General features: G+C 41.8%; 1 protein-coding gene across 13 annotated transcripts in view; it reads right to left on the bottom strand.

The window, feature by feature from the left end:
• RAPGEF4 (Rap guanine nucleotide exchange factor 4) overlaps nt 1-21,582 on the bottom strand; it is a 286,855-nt gene that overhangs the window by 79,190 nt on the left and 186,083 nt on the right. For 10 of the 13 annotated variants that reach the window (XR_008295437.1, XM_027055477.2, XM_053215292.1 and 7 more), the window contains 4 exons: nt 10,958-11,011; nt 10,544-10,650; nt 6,216-6,337; nt 4,363-4,546 (listed from right to left, as the gene is read on the bottom strand). Coding sequence is in view for 12 of the 13 variants with exons in the window: in XM_027055477.2 (XP_026911278.1) it covers nt 4,363-4,546; nt 6,216-6,337; nt 10,544-10,650; nt 10,958-11,011 (467 nt within the window). In the remaining variant the exon portion in view is untranslated. The remainder of the gene's footprint in view (nt 1-4,362; nt 4,547-6,215; nt 6,338-10,543; nt 10,651-10,957; nt 11,012-21,582) is intronic. The other 3 variants (XM_027055478.2, XM_053215289.1, XM_053215291.1) reach the window with 1 other exon arrangement.

Raw genomic sequence — 21,582 nt, 5'->3', positions numbered from 1 at the left:
CCTTCTGGTCAAGCCAACTAACCTATCTCTTTCTGAACTACTTAAGCTTCTAGGCTTTAAGGGAATTCCCGAATTGCAGATCTACCTAGAACTAGATTTGGCAAATGGCATCTACTTCATTTCCCTCCCACTTCTAAGCTGGTTTCTGATAGACTATGCTAAACAGCGGGACATCATGTCTCACTTTTCTTGGAAGAAGAGGTTGAGAGGCATGTACAGCAAGAACCTTCTTTGTCTCTTTTTATCCAGCTAGCTGTAAGTTTATAACATTCTGCTTATCTGGTCACTCCACATCTTTTTGCCCATGGCCCCCTATCCAAAATATCTGCTCAAAGGTAAGCAGAAGAAACATTTCTATTGGCAAGGATCTCCACTGTATCTACTCGCTGTTGGGTAACCTCTTGCTTTTAGACTTATAAACAAAGCAAAATCAAAACAATTAGCTCCAACAGCTCATTTTAGGTTTGATGGCTCTGTCTGTGAGCTGCAACAACAGCACCATCAACTGTCATTGTTCTATAGCACTTGCCCCCCAGTGCCATCCAGGTCTGCACCTGTGAAACCAGGATGGGCATTGTGAGTCACTCTGCCTGCCACCACATAAAAAGCTAATTTCACATTCGGGATGTATGTTTTTTTTTCAATACCAATAGCAACAAGAGTATGCCAAAAAATTTCCCCTGAAGCTCTATTCTGTTTTTTAAACTACAGAACATTCTTTCATAGTTTGACAGTTAAAATGCTGCAGTTAATGTAATAAACAGAGAATTTTTCTAAGTAGCCTGTCAAAACAAGTGACACTTTTTTTTTTTTTTTTTGCTAGTGAGTCTCAGATTCAGAACAATGGGAAGTACCTTTCAAAGCAACATCTTCATTATACAATCAAATTCTCAAAGTAATCTTCTCATCAAAGAATATTGTGTTATTTCTTTCCCAGTAATTATCAGAGTTCTGCAGCCTCTCTGGCAGTGGTGACTATTATAAAATGCAGCTGTGCTGAGTTTAAAAATTGGGGGGTCCTGCCCTGGTCGACATGGAGCCAATGCATCTCATGCCTCCACATTTCCTAATGACTTGGCTGTCTGGGCAGTAAAGCGTCAACATTTCCAGGACCTTTACACATGCCCTCAGGTTTCTAGGAGCAAAGTGCTCAGGGGGTCTCTTTAAGGACAGCAGTGATACTGGAAATTCTTGATCACCTAAGCATATTTTCTTTCCACTTCAATAAATTAGACGCTACAAAGGTTATTATCAGACTCCCTCCACCCCCAAAAAGGTGTATGTGTGTGTATGTCTGTGTGAGTGTGCGTGTGTGTGCATGTGCATAGGTTTGAAAGTCTGTCTCAAAAAAATTAGATTCCTTCTTTTTCACTTTCTCATCTCTTGGGAGCTGTCATTCCAATAGAAAGAAAATCTAAGAGTATTGAGTCAGAAGAACTACCAGTTCAATTCCAATTTTGTAGTTTGATAAAACCTGGAAAGGTAAGAAAATCCAAAGGGAACTCAAAATGATATGTCTTGGAATACTAGTATAACCTGTATGTTCTAGTGATAGACTGGAAAAATCCAACCTTTGGAATATAGTTTTCTCTGAAGAATCTTTGGGCTGCCAAAGATCATGCAATTCAGTGCTGTATGGAAGAAAAAAAGCACAAGCACAGGCTCTCTTTCTAAGGGTGACTCAAGAAACCAGCTCTCAGGGTCTTGTGAGGGTGAATCAAGACAATAGCATGAACGTTTCTAGCACACAATAGGCACTCAATAAGTGTGTTTGTTGCACCAGATCCTAATTTGGGAGTGCCTCAACCTCCTGGATTATAAATTCTCCAAAGGCAGGAACCATTTTATTATTGTTATTTTTTAAAGAAAACCTCTTGGTACATGCTCAAAAATCTTTGTGAATCAAATGGCATTTCTGCTTCCCTTGAAGCAACTAAGAGCTGCAGGAACATTAGCTGCCAGCAGACATTCATTTGTTCATTCATTCACTCAGCAAAAGTTTACTGGTGGTCTATTTAGTGGAATGCACAGAGCTAGGAATATGGCCTTTTCTAACTTCTATGCCAGATTAAATCCTCCCTCTCCATATTATACTCTATTAATGTACACTACATTTTCCTTTGTAGCATGTACTGCAGCTATGACAAAATGATTCCTTGCCTAACTATTTAAGGTCTGTCTCTTGGACTACGCAGAAAGCTCCAGGAAGGAGGTGCAACCCTCTTTTTCGATGTTTTAGCCTTAGCAACTAACATAGTATCTAGGACAAAAATAGGTGTTTATCAAATATTGGTGAAGTGAACAAATAAATGAAAAAAGAAATGGGATATGTCTTTGCCTTTCAGAAACTCAGTTTAAAGCAATGTTTCTCAATAGGAGCATTATTTTCAGGACAGCTCCTTATTTTGTAGGGTGCTAGGTATTGTTGGGTGTATTTGGCAACCCTTGGTCCTAACCACTGCCCAGTGAATGGCAGCAGTGTGCCCCCACATGTACTGAGGCAACCAAAACATCCTCCCACACTTGCAAATGCCCCACTGATTCAGAACCACTTCTGATTCTGATTCTGTCCCACTTCTGATTCAGAACCACTGTATGGCTTTGACTTGAATGAAAGAGGCAAGAAGAGCAAGAAGGGGATGGATCTAGGAAATGATGAGAAAGTAAAAATGATGGACAATGGGACATAGGTGTGTGGGGAAGGGAGAGAGGAAGTGGACTCACATGAAAGAAAGCACAGTTTGGAACGGTGTTCATTTGAGTTCTCCATGCCCTGATGATTCCCTTGTGTCCCCTTAGCCACCCACCCCTGTGATGTTTCAGGACAGACAGAGCATAAATCAGCTGGGCAAGGTTCTTGGATACTACCCATAATTAGGTCAGTGAAGTTCTGGCTTTTCTGTTTGATAGTTTGGATTTTCCCATACAATTTTTGTTTGAAGAAAGGGTTTTGAGGATAAAGGACCAGAACCTAACCAGTGTTCTAGAGTTAAACATGGTGGTGCTAACTAGGATAAGGACAGGCCTATGAAACACATGGAGGTGGACATTAAGACCCAAGAGAAAGTCCTGACAAAGGAGACATCGCATGACAACAAGTGAAATATGTTGAAGAAAGGAAATAGAGAAGCACTAAGAAGTACTATAAGTTGGCATGAGGGGCAGATATTGAGGAAGTTGGCCTAAGGGGCATGGCACTTTTGCAAAGTGCCCCGTGGACATACAAGACATGTGAAGTTTAATGCACTTGTTGAGACCCATGAATAAATGGAGGTTGGCCATGCCTGTGACTCAGAATCGACATCCACAGCTGCTGGCACTGGCCACAGGGTGGAGGGCCGTTTCATTCCCAGAAGAAAATCATAAGCCTGTGCATGGTGGCCTCAACACCAAGTGCCAAGTCATGCCTTATTAAAAAGGTTTCCCCAAGATTGGGACTGTGGCATATGCTTCTTTATATGTCTCACAGCAACTGGGAGAGTTCTCTAAGTACAACAGGGGCTCAGTACATTCTTCTTGAATCCATCTGATTAAACACTTCAGAATCCTCCAGTTTAGCTGATAGGTTGTTACTGAAGGTGAGGTGGGTTTCAGTTGAGATGGAAGGGAGAGAGCATCTTACTAGTGGGAGGAGGTCTTGAAGCACTAATGCAGCAGTGGTATTCTTTTAGGAACGTGTCTTTAAGCTAACGAGCAGAAGGTTCAAAATGGTGTGAAAGGATGTGTTGAATGAATGAACGAACAAAGGCACAGGCATGATGTCTATGGTTCTGATGACCTCCGCCCTATTGCATTAGAAAGACAGGGGCTGTCACATTCTGTCATGGAAACAGAGCAGTTTCTGTTCGTCATTGCCCAAAGGTTTTTTTTTAATGTTTATTTATTTTTGAGAGAGACAGAGACAAAGTGTGAGAGGGGGAGGGGCAGAGAGAGAGGGAGACAGAATCCAGAACAGGCTCCAGGCTCTGAGCTGTCAGCACAGAGCCCGACACGGGGCTCGCACCCACAAACCGCGGGATCACGACCTGAGCTGAAGTCAGACACTTAACCAACTGAGCCACCCAGGAGCCCCCTAAAGGTTTTTTAATATGTGGACTTAGTTTTGACATCACGAACCAACCACTAAAATTCTGTACAGTTTTAACTCATGCAAAAGGGAAATGGATTTATCTGGCTCAAAAGTAAAATAGAAAAGAGACAAACACTGCTGTGTCCCACCTCCAGAGCCTCCCCTTTGGCCCTGAGTGCAGGCCAGGACCTGGGAAATCAGCCTGCTTCCCTGTGGCCCAGGTGAGCGTCGTGCTTCCGCATGCCCGTGGCCCCAGGGGACTGGCACAGGGTGCGCACTGCGCTCTTACTCACGGTTTGCGGAGGGTCATCCTCATGTGGGCGTCCGGGCCCATCTGCGACAGCAGCAGCATGGTGTCCTGCAGCTCCTCATCACACTCCTTCTTCTCCTCCTCAGTAGGCAAAGGGGCATCCTCGTGCTCATCATCCAGAAATCGATAAAATAAATATTTGTCTTGGAAATGGTGTTCCTGGTCCACTACGTGAAACATGAAGGCAAGGATCAGCTGTTGTCCCTCTGCCTCACAGCCCCGTTTACCAGAAGCAAATGGCTGGTGTCGGGCAAGAGAGCCAAGTGGCAGCAAAGCGGTGAGACTCCTCAGCCCTCTGACCCCGCCTCGCCCAGGGCCGTGCAGCTGGAAGACATGACTTCCCAACTGTGGTCATGCAGGCTCTCTCTGGCCCGCCTGCCACTGGCTGGCCCCACCACGTTCTTATGAGAACCTGCCAGCTTTTCTAAGATGAGCACTCTGACCAGCAAAAATTGCCTTGGTGACATCTTCTGGCATGTGGGACATGTGTCCCAAACAGGAAAATAACCAACTGCCAGATCATGCTCTATAATGGTTTTCGAGCACAGACTTAAAACAATCTTACTCTATAGGGATCAGGATTCGTATTTTTCTTTCCATATGTACTGTTTGTTAACATGTCTGCACTTTAAAAAAAAGTTTAGAGGGGCACCTGGGTGGCTTGGTCGGTTAAGCATCCGACTTCGGCTCAGGTCATGATCTCACAGTCCGTGAGTTCGAGCCCTGCATCGGTCTCTGTGCTGACAGCTCAGAGCCTGGGGCCTGTTTCGGATTCTGTGTCTCCCTCTCTCTCTGACCCTCCCCCGTTCATGCTCTGTCTCTCTCTGTCTCAAAAATAAAAACAAACGTTAAAAAAAAATTTTTTTTTAAATAAAAAAAAGTTTAGAATAAAATTAATTGTTTGAACAAAACTGACGAGACCGAGCTCCTAGGTCATATAACCCTAGAAGTAACTTAGGGTAATTTCCATCCAGTTCTGATTTTAAAAGTTTTGTTTTCCCCTTGTTCCTTTTAAAGAAAAAGACTTAGATCTTGGTAGGACAGTCAGTGAACTTGGCTCAGGATCTCTCATTTCTATGTCTTAGAGATGCAGACCCTCAGGACCCATCCCAAACCTGCTGAGTCAGAATCTGCATTTTAACAAGAGTCCCAGATGGCTTGAATGCACATTAAAGTCTGAGAAACACAGGTGAAGCCATCATTAGATTCTCAGGCCTTGGTAAATTAAATGAACGATTTTAATGGTTTGTCAGTTTGGAAAAGTGGTCGTTAAAGCAAATGGCATGAGCAGATCAACCACAGTCACACTCCAGTCCTGAACAGCTACCCTGCCCCACGATAGCCCCTGCGGGTGTCAGGGGCTGCAACAGTCGAGCACATTCCTGATTTTAAATATGGTCATCCCGTGTGGATACAAATTGGCTCTCCCAGATAACGCCATTGTTAAAAGGCAGCTTCTGAATTCATTACTTCCTTTTCCTGCCACCAGCCCCGCTGCACATCGCATTGCTCTTCATTCTGCCCCTGCATCAGGATTGCTATGCTCAGAGTATAATCACACTGCCAATGAACCGTGAATGCAAACTAATAAACATAATTGGAACTGATGCACTCGGGTCGCAATTTCATTTTCCCTTCATACATTCTCCCATGTTAGGGGGGCACGATGGCGGAACATAGCAATCAATAGCATCCGCTCGCCGCACTCGTATTGCTAAATGAAGATGCCGGCTCTCTAGGCCCCTAAAGGGACCATAATTCCTTTTTGGCCCATTTGGGAGTGCAGCAACAACTTACCCAGGGAAAGGGTTTTCCAGGGCCTAGGGCTCATCTTACCGTGGTTGAGAACGCCGTCTTCTACCAGCACTTGCCACATGCCAACAGCCTGAGTTCGGGAGTGGACACAGGGAGTCTGCTGCAGCATCCAGTCCACCAGCTCGGTTCCCACACAGCATTGCCTAAGGAGAGGGGAACACAAAGGATGGGAAGGCACGCCCTCGCGGAGGAAGGCCGGGAGATGGCTTCTGAACGACCTTCCCGAAACACTTGTGCTCCTCCACCATAAGACGTCTCACTGCAAACAAAGCATGGCATGGCGTGGCCTCAGGTTTTCAAACTTTTGTACAAACCAACAAAACCACTCAGCTCATGAAGGAACCTTCCAAGCAATGAAAGAGCATTACATACTGCAGCACCAGAGGGTACCGAAGGGCCACTAGATGGGGAGTGTTATCTAGCAAGCTAAGCCCAGGGCCAGGAACTCTCTTGTCTCGCTGGTCCCGGAAAATCTCAGTGTAAAATGAGGGCAAAGTGACATCTGACTTCCTTCACCCGAGCCTGTGAGGAACGAGTTAATGTTTGTGAGGCACTTGGAGGTGCTCCATGAAAGGCGGTGTATAAGTGCAAAATTATATAGCACTTTATATTTTCAAGTAATACTACTGATCTTCCCCAGAGGGGTGTTGGGAGAAACAAGCAATTAGCGATGCAAATCTCTCTGAAAAAAGTCCTATGTAATGAGCATCAGCACTTCTGCAGAGCTTGTCATCTGAGGAGCTCCACATGCTTTCTGCATAGTCACACATTCACCCCTAAGTTGCCCCTCTGGGGTAAGTTCGTCAGGATGGGTGAACTGCGTGCATTAGTTAGGAAACATATAATGAGGAAATACTGAGACCTTCAGTGGGGTGAGGGAGAAGGGCAGGTGTTTGTGGCATGATGGTTCAGAGGAGGAAATGGAATCTTGAAGCCCTAGGAATGAATCCCAAGGGCCAACACAGGAAGTCACAGAGCAGCTGGGGTCTTTGCTACTGGTGGCCTCCCATCCCGGGCTAAGGATGGCACCATCTCTGGAGAGGCGCTCAGGAGCGCCTCTCTAGTTTAAGCTGGGGGTTTCCTGGTGCTGTGCGACTTTAGGAAGAGGCTTAGCCTGGGAGGAGTCATTAGATACAGCACTGTGTCTGCTAGACATTAGCTGTGTGAGTCTGGCCATGTCGTTTAAACTCGCTGGTTTTCAGTTTTCTCATCTATAAAAAAACGAGGACAAAAAGATGGCCCCTAATGTTCTAGAACTCTGAAATCTGTCTAAGCTCCTGGGATGCCCTGATTCAGGTCCAATCCTAGAACATTTCGCAAGCAAGATATACTGAGGAGGCCGTCAGATTTCCAGGGCTACTCTGAAAACAGTCTACACCCACAAAAAGAGCTTCAATGAGCAAAGGGGGCACCTAGTAACTATTCATTCTGAACACAGGAACTGTCAAAACATGGCTCTTCTAATTTCAGAATTTATTAACGGGAAAAGTGTCATAAAAGTATAAACTAATCAATTCCATGTGGCTTTTAATTCAACGATTCTCTTTACTAAGAGGAACTCTGAGATGATCTCAGAGCACCTGGGTCCTTGCTCAGGGTATGAGAATCCTGCAGTCAGCATACAGAACAAAGACCCACAGCTGTGCCACTTAAGCTGATAGAATCACTGAGTTTCCTCTCCATTAAAGATCTCTAGCCACTTTAGAATCGACAGCAGGCCTGAGCATGGTGATGACTTGGGGGGATACCGTGTCTGGGGAGATATAAGCCATGATATAAGCAGGTGGGGAGGAGGAGAGAGATGGAACTAGAAAGTACAAGATGTGGGGCAAGGAACTTAAACTGGGGTGCAGAAAAGAGAAATCATGCCTTTGGCTTCCAAATGAGTCCATGGGTTATTACCAACAGATCATTAATTTGTGTCATAGGGTGTGGAATACACACGACACCTGTATTTCAGGGATTGAAAATGTTAGTATGATGGAGCAAGAAAGAGTTTACGGCTTCTGACTTCTAGTTTCCATTTTGTCATAAAGATGACATATTTTAACGGAATTTCCCTAATGCAAGTCCACACTTGGAAAAGCATAGTCACATCTTAAGTCAGGGGAAAAAAATAACAAAGGCTTAAAAAGAAAAAGGTCCTTTAGCCATATGAGATTTTGAGATTCACTTGAGGAGTTAAAGTGCTTTAACTCTCTCTGGGAATATGTAACACATGATTTTTGTTATTTTTTTTAAAGTTTGGGGGTACCTGGGTGGCTCAGTTGGCTAAGCATCCGACTTGGGCTCAGGTCATGATCTCACGGTCTGTGAGTTTGAGCCCCACGTTGGGCTCTGTGCTGACAGCTCAGAGCCTGGGGCCTGCTTCTGATTCTGTGTCTCCCTCTCTCTCTGCCCCTCCCCCACTCATGTTCTGTCTTTCTCTCTCAAAAATAAATAAACATTAAAAAAAATAAAGTTTATTTATTTATTTTGGGGAAGAGAGAGAGACAGAGAGAGAGAGAGAGAGAATATTGTGCTGTCAGCACAGAGCCTGCTTGGGATATTCTCTCTCTCTCTCTCTCTTTGCCCCTCCCCTACTTGTGGGCATGCATGCTCTCTCTTTCTCAAAATAAATAAGTAAACTTTAAAAAAGGGCTGGATGAACAGTCTGTCTTAAGAAATGGAATGTGTCTTCTTGATAAGACTAAAGTGTTTCTCAAATCCCATCTCATTTCCAAAATTCTCTTCAAGACGAGGTCAATTAATGTAACAAATCTCCTGTCAGTTTTAGTCTTATAAACATGTTCATGACAAGCACAAGTGGAAGAGTGTTTGTTTTCAAGGAGTGCAGAAAAAGTGATCCAAAGAGGAAGAATTTGCCTGTTTTGCCATCTCTGTCCTTGGGAAACAGACTGGATCTTGAGGCACATGTACTCAAAGGTTTCCTATAGGGTGAATGAGGTCTAATTTTACAGGTTCTATCATAGTTGACAGTCATAGAAATATATTTATCCTTCCTGGTAACTTTAAAATTTGTATTCGGGGGCGCCTGGGTGGCGCAGTCGGTTAGGCGTCCGACTTCAGCCAGGTCACGATCTCGCGGTCCGTGAGTTTGAGCCCCGCGTCAGGCTCTGGGCTGATGGCTCAGAGCCTGGAGCCTGTTTCTGATTCTGTGTCTCCCTCTCTCTCTGCCCCTCCCCCGTTCATGCTCTGTCTCTCTCTGTCCCAAAAATAAATAAACGTTGAAAAAAAAATGTTAAAAAATAAAATTTGTATCCTAGCTTTCACTGTGTCTTATGAATTTGGTTCATGTGAATCAAATGGGTTTTGACTCACGCCAAGTCTGATGGGTTCTGAGGTCATGTCTAGACTAAATGGGAGAGTTGAGTGACTGCTAAAAAAGGGCTATGAGGGTAAACCACGGGTGCAAGGAGAAAGTGAAAGCTTGTGTGCCATGCATAGGCCATTCCAGTTCCTAAACCCATGGTGAAGTGAAAAAAAATCAAAAGCTAAAAGATCAGACATGAATCCTCAGTTGACCCACCAGTGTTCAGTCATTCCAGAAGATTCAACTACATAATTCCTTAACTCCAGTGACAGCTATAGTGACTCCTTGTTCTAAATAATTATAGACGTGATAGAGTTGTATACTCACTATATGCGCACTAGAATGAAATCCTACAGTAGAAAGTAAACTCCGTAAAGAACATTGTATATTTTATTCACTCCTGTATCCTTGGGGCTTAGAACACAATAGCATCTGGTGCCCAATAGGTATTTAATACATTTGTGGGATGAATGAATGGTGGAATGAATGAAAAGATCACTGAACTTGGAAATCAACTAAGGTTGGTTGGCTTAAGCCCTGGCTCTGCCACTCACTAGACTTGTGACTTGGACAAGGAAAACTATTTACTCTCTCTGAGCCTCACTTTTATCATCTGAAAAATGGCCTAACACCTACCTAGCAGGGCTGTGGTGAGGATGAAATAGGATAACATAGGGAAAATGGCCTGGTGGAGGGCTTCAAGAAGAAATAAATGCTAAGTAAATGTTAGTTTAATCTCATCTAAATCTAATAGTTCCCCTAAAAAAACACTAGCGAACAGAAATGGAAAAGTTTTCTTCTCTTTGTTTATCACAATTAAACCAATGTCCAAGCAAATTAGTTTAGGAGTAACTGCCGGGAATATTAAGGATAATTAAAGCTAAGCAGGGATCTAAGACAAACTTAGATCTTCCAAAACCTGGAGGATTATAAAACATGCTACCCATAGATGGAAAACAAGAAAACGCAAGTTTGTTCCAATGTCACTAAACATGAATCTGAGGGAGGCCACAGCCTTTGGAATTATTGCACATACCTGTATGTCTTTAGGTGGTATTTTCTATCTCGTATCATGTGAGGTGCTCGAGAGAGAATGGCATTTCGTAAAATTTTTCCAGCCCTGAGGATCTTCTCTGAAGGAACCTGCATTTTAATCAGGTGAAAGGAGGGAAAGAGGAAGAGGGAGAATTTATAGAAGGAAAACAAACCAGATGAATACTTAAATCACTTTCTGACTCTGGCTTGAAAAATACAACACATTCACATATTTACATTGTTCACTTGTATGACATGTCCCTTTTATTTGAGAACTGATACACACTGAATAGTCGTTATGTCTAGAAAATGCACCCGAGGTCTCCTGATGTGATGCTCTGACATACTGGCCGCCTCCAGTGGTTACCTAAGAAGTTGGCTCTGAAGGTTCATCAACCCACCTACATCCCATTACCTTGGTAATGGTGTTAGCAGGACGAAGAGGAACGTGAGGTTCAATGAGAGGTGTCTGAAAAATAAAATGTTAAGGCAAAAGAAAATTAAACAAAAAGTACACTAAAGAAAATTATGGGTTGGGGGATAATAAGAAACATCCATTTTTATAAAACTCAAAATAGAATTAAAAAAAAAACAAGAGATAAAATCTGCCTGAATAACTTGAATGCAGATGCATTCAAAGGGCAAAATTAGACCTTCAATTTGCCAAAATTTAAATATAAATTATTAAAAATGAAAAAAACCAAACAGATAGGAATGATTAGATGTTTGCAGGCTTAATGAGAAGGGAGTCAATATCTACTCAAAGCATAACAAACATCAGAGCAGAAGAAAAAGCAAAACAAGATAAACATGTATGGAGATTAAAATGACCTATCTCGGGAGATAGGGATAAAGTACTGAATTAGAATGGAAATGAGCAATTTCATCCTCTGTCATGTAGTTAAGATTCTTTTCCCTCAATTTGTATTTTTGGAAAAAAAGTTGTAATTTCTAAATGATAATTCTTGGTGGTTTTATGTACTCAAGTTCCGAGGACCCACTGGGGCAGCTAGGGCACCATCTCTTTTCATTTGCAAAGTGGTATACAGTTTTCAAGATTCCGTGACTGAAAGAACAGCTCTAGGATACAGATTAAGCTGCCACTATTATCCACATTCTTCAGATGAAGGTGCTGAATTGCAATCCCAGGAAAATGACTTGCTACACAGCTACACAGGTAGGTCCCTTAGTCCTGCCAAACCCTTCCCTCTAGTTCTCTGTGATGTCTGGCAATGGCATTTCCAAACGGAAGAGAAAGATATGTGCAGTTAAAGATGGTGGTAGGACCATTAACACAATGCTATTTATGTCACTTCCAGAAGGTTTCAAATGATGATAGGTTTAGTTATGAGATTGTGATAGGCAGAAATAATGCCTCCCCCTCCAAAAGACGTCCATATCCTTATCTCCAGAACCTGTGACTATATTAGATTACGTGGCAAAAGGGATTCTGTAGATGTGGTTAAGTTAAGGCTCAAAATAGGGAGATTATCCTGGTGTTTCCTGGTGGGCCCAGTGTGATCATATGAGCTCTTAAAAGATGGGAGAGGGAGGGGAAAGCATTAGAACCAGAGAGACAGCAGTGTGAGTTGGACTTGGCCTGATTTTGCTGACTCTGCTGATGGAAGAGACCAAGAGCCAAGGATAGAAGGCAGCTTCTAGAAGATGGAAAAGGCGAAGCAATATATGGCTTTTCCCCTAGAACCTCCAGAAGGACTTGGCTACCAACACCTTCATTGTTAGCCCAGTGAGACCCATTTCAGACTTCTTCTAATCTACAGCATTGTAAAATTATTAATTTGTGTTGTTTTAAGCCACTAACCCTGTGGTAATTTGTTATAGCAGTAAAAAAACAAAAAGCAAAAAACTAATACGGACATTATTATACTTTATAATGAAAACTCTACTTTTTGCAAACTGAAGCCATTACACTGAAAATGAATCGGTAGATTTTCCCTCTAGTCCTAATTTAAAAAATACAACCAATGGAGGAAATAAAACTCAATATTAATTTAAAATACTTTATGTACCTAAATACAAATATGCATGTATAAACATATACCTTCCTTTTTATCAACAATAAATTTCAGATGAGTTGCTGCTTTGGACATTATAATAGAATTAAGGAAACAAGGGACAGAATGGAAAGCTTTAAGAAAAGCATAGGTGAGATGCAGATTTACTTAGAATGAATGAAATCTCACTGACTTTCTTAAACATTTTCATCACCTCCCTGACATCAAGGAGACTTTTTGCTCCCTCTTGAAATCACTAGAGCACAGGTGTCAAGCAATATTATAGTATTTTAGCAGCATAATGTTTACAACCAGCAAAGAATCTAGACCAAGGAACGTCAGCGTGGTCCAATTCAACAGGAGCTTTAAACAGAGACTGACTTTGCCCGGAAATAGCCCACATTCCCTTAGGGCAGACCTCTAGATGGGAGAGCTACTGTGCCCTGTGTTTGTACTACTTCCTCAAAGAAGACAGAGCTGTGTGATCCCAAGTCACCTGAAAAAATGTTCAAAAGCACCAGACCAGCATGCATCAGGGCTCTGGAAATGTGTGCAGTTAAAACATGCTGATTATTTCCGAGTTGTGAGTTCCCAGCAGTCATGCGTCCCACCTCTTTACATTGCATGGGTTGGTTTATATGTCCAGGACTATGCCTGGTTGTATATGTAAATTGTAGAAGCTTCTGGTTATTCTTGAAGATAATAGAAACCCATTTCTTGTTCCCGTCTTAGAAGAGGTACAGGCATACGTGGTCTAGAGTAGATGGATGTGAGATTAGCTTCTGAGGCGATCTTTTCTTCCCTAGGAGAAAGTTGACTTTCCTTTGCAGTAGTATTTGAGAGGCTGGCTGGGTTAGAGGTCAAGAAGATGCCCATGCTTGAGGACTACTGATGAGTATTTATTCTTTGATGGTGCAATGAAACATTATTTGAAGAGTGAATCTTTTCATTTGTTTCTACAGAGATGGCTATATTTGAACAAAATGCTAAAAATGGTCCCTAGGTCAGTTAATCTGGATAGTTCACTTTTTGATTCCTTTGAAAGTATTACGAAAGCAAAGGAACCATCAGGCTTCAACCAGAATTGTTCCTTTGATTTGTAACTTCTGAAGAGGTAAAATGTAGGCAACATTGCCATTCAGCCTCATAATCCTGGTACCAGTTCCAGGACCAAGAGGCTATTTAATCTGTTGAAAGGCAGCGTTCTCAGAACCTTCCTTGGCTCAAAGATTTTAGGTTTAGGGGTAATGCGATGAATGGATGCTTTGAGAAGGGGACAGTCTTTTTATTTAAATAAAACCTCCAAGGAGCACATGCAGGGTGAAAGCAGGGAAAGTTTTATTTTGGGGGAATAAAAATTTGTCTTTGAAAGGGAAACTATATCCAGTTAGGCAAGAATCCATGTTGTAAGAACTACAGTGGTGTCTAGCAGCCATAGGTGGTGAGACAGAGGGCATCTGTGACAGGCAGACTGGGTCCCTGAGAAACAAAATCATTGTCCAATGCCTGCTCAGAGACCCCTCCATTATGAGTATGGCTTTATTGCTTTTGTATCTGCTTATCTCCTTTTTGGGTTCCCTTAGCTTTCAAAGTAAAGCTCCTTTTAGGAATTTCACCTTAGCTGTGCCTTAGAGAAATGAGGAAAGGAATGTCATTTCACAAATGATTAGATTAAATGGGGGAGGGAAAAAAGCAGGATAATAATATTGGTGAGAATTAAAACAAGAAAAGCAGCCCTAAGGGCAAGACTAAGCATTTCCTGTGTCAGGCTTTTTATACACGCTGTCTACACATGCACCTTTATATCTGTTATCTCATTCTTTATTGAGAACTAGAGCCAGAGAAATATAGGGACTGAGTTCATTCAGCTAATACCTGGAAGAGCTGGGGGTTGAATCCGGGTCTATCCCACTCCAGTATCTATGCTGCAGACACAACAACCCCATACCACCTGCATTTTTCTTTGAGAGACATTTTTGCTCACCCTATGGATGAGTTAATGTTCTGCTTACTTCAAGTCCATTGAGAAAAGTGCATCTAAGCCCTTCTAAGTTCTCAGGTATCAGACTTGCCCTTAAGAATCTTTAGCAATAAGTATTCACTGTGACCCACTGAGATGACACATTAGCACTGATGCATCATGCTTGGTCTGAATTAACTTTTTAAAAAGTGTGTTTGTTACAATAGAACATTTGGTATTGAGGAGGAGCTGTCCCACCAGGGCTAAGACAAATATTCCAAGGACATGGGTAGCAGTCAAAGGGTAAGCAGGATAATGAAGCCACTCAATACTTCTCGCAGGGGTAATTTAATGCTGGGAACTGGCTTTATGGATGGTGGAGGACCTGCAAAGGCAAATGGGTAACAGAGATGCCAAATCCAGATGTCAGCAGAGCAGGAAGCCCTCCAGTGGGGGACAGAGGGATGGGAGACTGAATTGGGCATCCTGGCAGAAGCTGGAACCCCGGGGAGGCCCCCAGGTCCTAGCTGTAGAGGTGCTGCTAGGGATGCTGCCCTCCCAGGGCCAAGAGGGAGGCAAGAACCCTCTTGCTTTCAATCTCCCTCCAACCAGGGGCCGGAGAAGTAAGGAAAAGAATTTCACTTATAAATGATTAAGTTACACAGAAGAGAGAAAAAGGTAGCATGGTGGTATTAGTGAGATGATCCAAGTAAGAAAACCAGTCCTAAAAGCAGAGCTGTGGCCAGAGGAGCCTGGGAAATACTCTCTGCAGAAGTTGGTCTCCTTGTGATACACAGCTGAGTGCAGGAAGGGCAAGAACTACTTTAAGGACAAGCAGACCCAGGACCTGCACAGCAGGGTGGTGGCAGTGGCCACAGAGTGGGGACAGGGCTGCCACATGCCAGTCCTGTCACCCTTTCACGATTCCACGTCCTCCCAGGCATTCTTCCTGTTGCACCACGGGCAAGGAAGGTGGACAGTGAGCTAGCAGGGTGAGGCTTCATTAATGCCTCTTTGGTGTGTTTCCTAGGGTTGCCCAATGTTTTGTCCTATAGCCAGAAAACACACATCACAAATAAGCCCAAAAAGGAACAGACCCTTCCCTGATTAAACACATCAATCATGTGCTGAGGATAAAAATTCTTCTTCCCCACCTGGGCATGAAAGAATCCAAATTGGTCTGTGAAAATATGATCCTAAAAAGCTAGGCAGAGAGAACAGATAAAGGCAGAGGTATTCAGCTTTCTCTCGGCTTTTCTTGGCTTTCTCCACCAAAGACTTCCCTCAGGATTGACCGTAATTGGTTTTTGTTTGTTTCTGGAGAGGGGATGCATTCTACTGCTTTTTATTATATTTATATTACTACTGAAAAGGAGAAACAGTGAGGGAAAATATTCCTTTTGGCACCGGAGCCAATTCAGAAATACTAATCAGGTGATGAAAAATAGGAATTTAGCCTCTATTACAAAATGCACAATAACTCCCCAGTAGGTTATAATGAGGTATAAGGCACAGTAATAGGTCTTATGAAAAACCATATTCAGGCCCTTTTGAAAGGGGGTAATTCATTTGACTCGAGTGTTTGCTCACAGAAGCCTTTTGCAAGGCACAACATTTTAAGCCAAGAGATAAGAATAACAAGCTAGACTGGGATCCAAAGCTCATGGCAGAACTCTGGCAACTCAGTGCAAGAAAAAGTCTTGTAAGTCTACATCCAGTGTAATGCAAGTATTTACTAAAGTTGTGTTGTGTGCAGAACAACGTGCTAAGCTAAAGCAGAAGCCTGATAAAGTACCCGGTCTGCATGAGCTCTTGATCCTGATGGGAAGGCAAAACTTCTGGGGGTTAAACAATTAGGGAGACAATAGGAGTCAACAAACAAAAGCGACGACATTCTAGATTTCAAATTTCCCCTTTCCAATTTGAAGTGAGGAAATCGCTAGAAAGTGGGGAGAATTGGGACTCCTGGGTGGCTCAGTCGGTTGAGCGTCCGACTTCAGCTCAGGTCACGATCTCACAGTCCGTGGGTTCAAGCCCCGCGTCGGGCTCTGGGCTGATGGCTCAGAGCCTGGAGCACACTTCCGATTCTGTGTCTCCCTCTCTCTCTGCCCCTCCCCCGTTCATGCTCTGTCTCTCTCTGTCTCAAAAATAAATAAACGTTAAAAAAAATTTAAAAAAATAAAATAAAAAAAAAAAGAAAGTGGGGAGAATCATATTCTATTTTTTAGTGGAAATGCTATACTTTTAGGAGTTACATTTCTTGGCATTTTGAAATAATACAACTAAGGCCTTAGAAATATATGTTTCATGAGAATTGTCATTTGTGTCAGCACTCTTTGGTTAACGGTATGATATTAAGGGCCTAAGTCAGACTTATAAACAGATTTCACCACTCTGAAATGACTACCTAAGTTTTCCACTTGTTAAATAATGGAAAAATAAATCATCTATAGACCTTTTTGGTTTCTTGGGTAGGCCTTTTTTTTTTTTTTCTTAAAGTTCTTAGTTGAAAATTGGGTTATAGATTCCCAGTTTCAGCTTTCACATGTAGAAAGATTAAAAGTTACTACTGCTGTCCATACAACAAGAAAGAGCCAAACAAAGTGAAAATAATGGTTTTTCTGGGGCCCATCAGAGGACTGAGATCACAGGGCAAACCACCACCCCAGAATTAGGAGAGACAAGAGAATCTGGGGTCACACCTGGGATCTGCCCACCTGGAACAGAGGCCACAGACTGGTAGGTGCCCTTAAATGGTGTGCAGTTAATTAAATGAGAAAGCTTTAGACTGTTGTGTCTCTAACATCATGGCAGCCTGCTTAATTAAGGAAACTAAAATCTAAGCCTGTACAATCACAAATGGCCAACTAGGTTTGAAGCCATAGCAAGTCAGCAATTTCTTTACTTGGCTTCCATCTTTTGAGTATAAAAGTATCTCCCTGAAATCCTGTCAGTGGAGTGCTCCTGACCACTTCCAGTTTGGGGCTGCCAGATTCAAATCAATTTTTGGTCAAAAAAACCTTTTCATATTCCTCAGTGTATGTTTTAACAGTGGTAATTCTGATGAATTGCTGAAGTGACTTGAGAGTGAGAAACTTCTGGGGGCGGGGGCAGTCTTAGGTGGGCCCCTACACTTTTGTGGGTTTTACCTCCTGGAACCCGATCAGGTCCTCTTGGTGAGGAGCCGAAAAAGATCTCCTAGTGGCTCTAGCAGGAGAAGGGAAGAGAGTGTATTGTGAAATACACCCAGAGCATTCTCCATACCAAAGGCCTACTGTCCTGGGAGAAGACTTTACTAGAACCTTATCTTACATGGGGGAAGGGCATTTCTCTAATTGTAGCCCCCTCTAGTCTTTCTCTTTCACCCAAGGAGGAAAAAGAAGCTAAGAAACTGCTGGGAAGGTCACAATGCAGGGACACAGACCCACTAAATGCCTGAGCCTTAATGATAAGATTACAGGACATTCCCCTTCCCCTATAAGCCCCTACCATACCAGTATGAAAGCAGTGGATCACAGCCAAAAGAGTTGCAACATGCAGACTCTATCTAAGGAGGAGTTCTTAGGGAAGCCCAAACACAACAGAGACAAAAACAGGGCACTAGAGGAATTTGAAGACTTTGGCATCTATAGCTACAACAAACATTAAACAATGCCCAACTCCCAGGCTGATTAACACAAAAGTCACACTAACGACCTATTTATCTTAGCTCCTATTACTCAGTATATCATATCTGGCTTTCAACCAAAAATTAAAAGGCATACTAAAAGCAAGGAAAAAACAGAGTCTGAAGAGACAAAGTAAGCATCAGAATCAGACTCAAGTATGACACAGGTTTTAGAATTGTCAAGCAGAAAATTTAAATTAACTATGATTAATACATTAACAATGGAATTGTATTCCACTAATAATACTAATAAGAAAGCAGATAATATGAAATAGTGGATTGGGTAATATAAACAGAGAGATAGAAACTTCAAGAAAGGAACGTCTTCCTTCCTTTTTCCTCCACTGACCAGCAACAGAGAAGGTAGAGCAGAAAGGGGTGGATGTGGGAGAAGGCAGATCATACCTCTCAACCCACCAGCCATGTTTCTTCAGACACTAGACATCAGCAAAAGCTGGAGGTTTTAGAAATGAATCCAGTAAGTTATTTTGTGGAATATATTGACAAACTGATCTTAGTTTATGTGGGAAGGCAGAAGACTCAGCATAGCCAACACAATATTGAAGAAGAGGAACAAAGCTGGAGGACTCACACTGTCTGATTTCACAAGACTTACTATGAAGCTACAGTAATCAACACAGTGTGGTATTGGTAAGCAATAGACAAATAGGTCAATGGAATAGAATAGTTAGCTCAGAAATAGATCCAAATAAATATAGTCAATTGATCTTTGACAAAGGAGTAAAGGCAATACAAAGGAGCAAAGACAGTCTTTTCCACAAACCGTGCTGGAACAACTGGACAACCACGTGCAAAAAAAAAAAAAATGTGGATACAGATCTTTAACCCTACACAAAAATTAACTCAAAATGGATCACCCACTCTAAATGTAAAGTGCAAAACTGTAAACCTCGCAGAAGACAACCCCGGAGAAAACCTAGGTGACCTTGGGTACAGTGATGACTTTTTAGAACACAACACCAAAGGCATAATCAATGAAAGAAATAATTAATAAGCTGGATTTCATTAAAATTAAAGACTTCTGACAATGTTATGAATGAGAAAACAAGCCACAGACTGGGAGAAAATATTTGCAAAAGACATGTCTGATAAAGGACTATTATCCAAAATGGACAAAGAACTCTTAAAACTGAGCCATAAAAAAATAAACAACCTGATTTAAAAATGTACCAAAGACTTTAACAGAAACCTCACTAAAGAAGATATACAGATAGCAAATAGGCATAAGAAAAGATGTTCCCTATCTTATGTCATCAGGGAAATGCAAATAAAAACAATGAGATACCACTATATACCTATTAGAATGGACAAAATCCAAAATACTGACAACACCAATGCCAGCAAGGACGTGGAGTAACGGGAACTCTCATTCACTGCTGGTGGGAATGCAAAATGGTGTAGCCACTTTGAAAGTTTGGCATTTTCTTACAAAACTAAACATAGTCTTACCATGTGATCTAGCAATCATGCTCCTTGGTGATTACCCAAAGAAATTGAAAGCTTATGTCCACATACACAGAAAGTGAACTAAGAAAAAGTTATATGATATATAATTCCAACTACATGACATTCTGGAAAGGCAAAATTATGGAGGCCATGTTAAAAAGATCAGGGGTGCTTGGCTGTTAGAGCACACAACTCTTAAACTTGAGGTTGGGAGTACAAGCCCCACACTGGGCACAGAGATTACTTACAAAAAAAAAAAAAGGATCAGTGAAAACACTTTGTATGATACCATAACGATGAGTATATGTCATTATACATATATACATAGCTATGGGTTCAAACCCACAGAATGTACAATATCAAGAGGGAACCATAATATATGCTAGGGACTTTGGGTGATTATGATGTATCAACGCAGGTTCATCCATTGTAACAAATGCACCCCTCTGAGGGGGGATGTTGATTTTGGGGGTGGCTATGCATGTGTAGAGGCAAAGGGTATATGGGAAATCTCTGTGCCTTCCCCTCAATTTTTCCATGAACCTTAAACTGCCCTAAAATATAAGGTCTTAATATAAAAAATGGACATGACTAATCCATAATAACTGAAATATATCTTTAGGGACCGAAGAAACAAAAACATTTATGGATTAAGACTGAGGTATTTTTATGGTTGCCATGTATCAGTGAGAAAGAAAGTATTCAACTCAATGTGGTTAAGAGTGATTATTGGAGAGAGGGGATTATTTCATGTCACTGAGTTGAGACTCCTCAATCCAACCAAATCAATATACAAGTTCATATTTTTAGAAAGTGGCTTTTAAGTTGTGGGAACTGAAGTCTGTAGTTTTTAGCCGTAGGTTGTAGTCTGTTTGGTCAGGCTTATAGATCAGAAGAGACTTAAAGTGTACTGAAGGCTGCGTGGTGAGTCCATGAAACTGGAACAAAGAAGTGCCTACAGGAAAAGGTTGCCCAGAAGCTTCTGGTGTGGGAAGCCTGCTTCTCTAGCAGGTGCTAGCAAATGGTTCAAACTTCTCTCCAGCATATTCTAATGCAATGCGGCAAGATGACATGTTTTTAGAAAGATTCTGTCAAGCCCTAATCTACAATAAAGATTGCTTCTGATTTCTTCTAGTTGTGGGAGAGAACCTCAATTAGCTACTAATCTTTCTTTTCACATATAGGATCTTTTGAGTGTTTGCTTTCCAGGAGGTGTGTCTAAATGTCTATTAGATACCCCTAAGCCAGATATTTAGACGCAAAAATAAGATGCTAACTTTCTGGAGAGGCACCCATTTTTATCAATTGGAATTGTTCTATTTGAGGTCAGACAGAAACTCGTTCATTTTTTTTCCCTTATGAATTGGCCTGATTAGGCTCAGATATTCATATAATGATAATAGCAACATATTACTAGTAAATCTTTATTTCAGGAATAGGGGCTAAGAGATGCAAAATAAGCCAACTGTAATATTCCACAGCAGTCACTGTCTATTGTGACATGTTTAACCCTCACAACTATGATTTTCATGCAAATATAAACTTATGGATTATTAAATATCCTTTTCTTTCTCTTTCTACAAATTTCAGCCTCATATTCATCATTTGCCCTCTCTTCCATTGCAAGAATTCTGTCCACAGAGCCAGAATTAAGCACTGCGAATCTGCCTATTCCAAATTTGGGAATAGTTTGTTGAGCACTTTTGGGAAATAGAAAGTGAATGTAAGACTTAGAGACAGTGTTCAATTTTCAAAACTTTTGTAGGATTAGCGCTTCTTAATCAAAGAACGAGAACACCCTCACATTTCCTTTTATAACTTCAAATTTAAATCTGGGCATGGTACATACGGAAGTTAACATTTATTTAATAGTTTAAAATAGAATGAATATAGAAACGCTATGTTTGAAGTTCTACTTTCCCTGAAGCCAG

Source organism: Acinonyx jubatus, chromosome C1 (assembly GCF_027475565.1).
Source record: "Acinonyx jubatus isolate Ajub_Pintada_27869175 chromosome C1, VMU_Ajub_asm_v1.0, whole genome shotgun sequence".
Classification (NCBI taxonomy): Eukaryota; Metazoa; Chordata; class Mammalia; order Carnivora; family Felidae; genus Acinonyx; species Acinonyx jubatus.
This window is presented reverse-complemented; position numbering and strand designations above follow the sequence as displayed.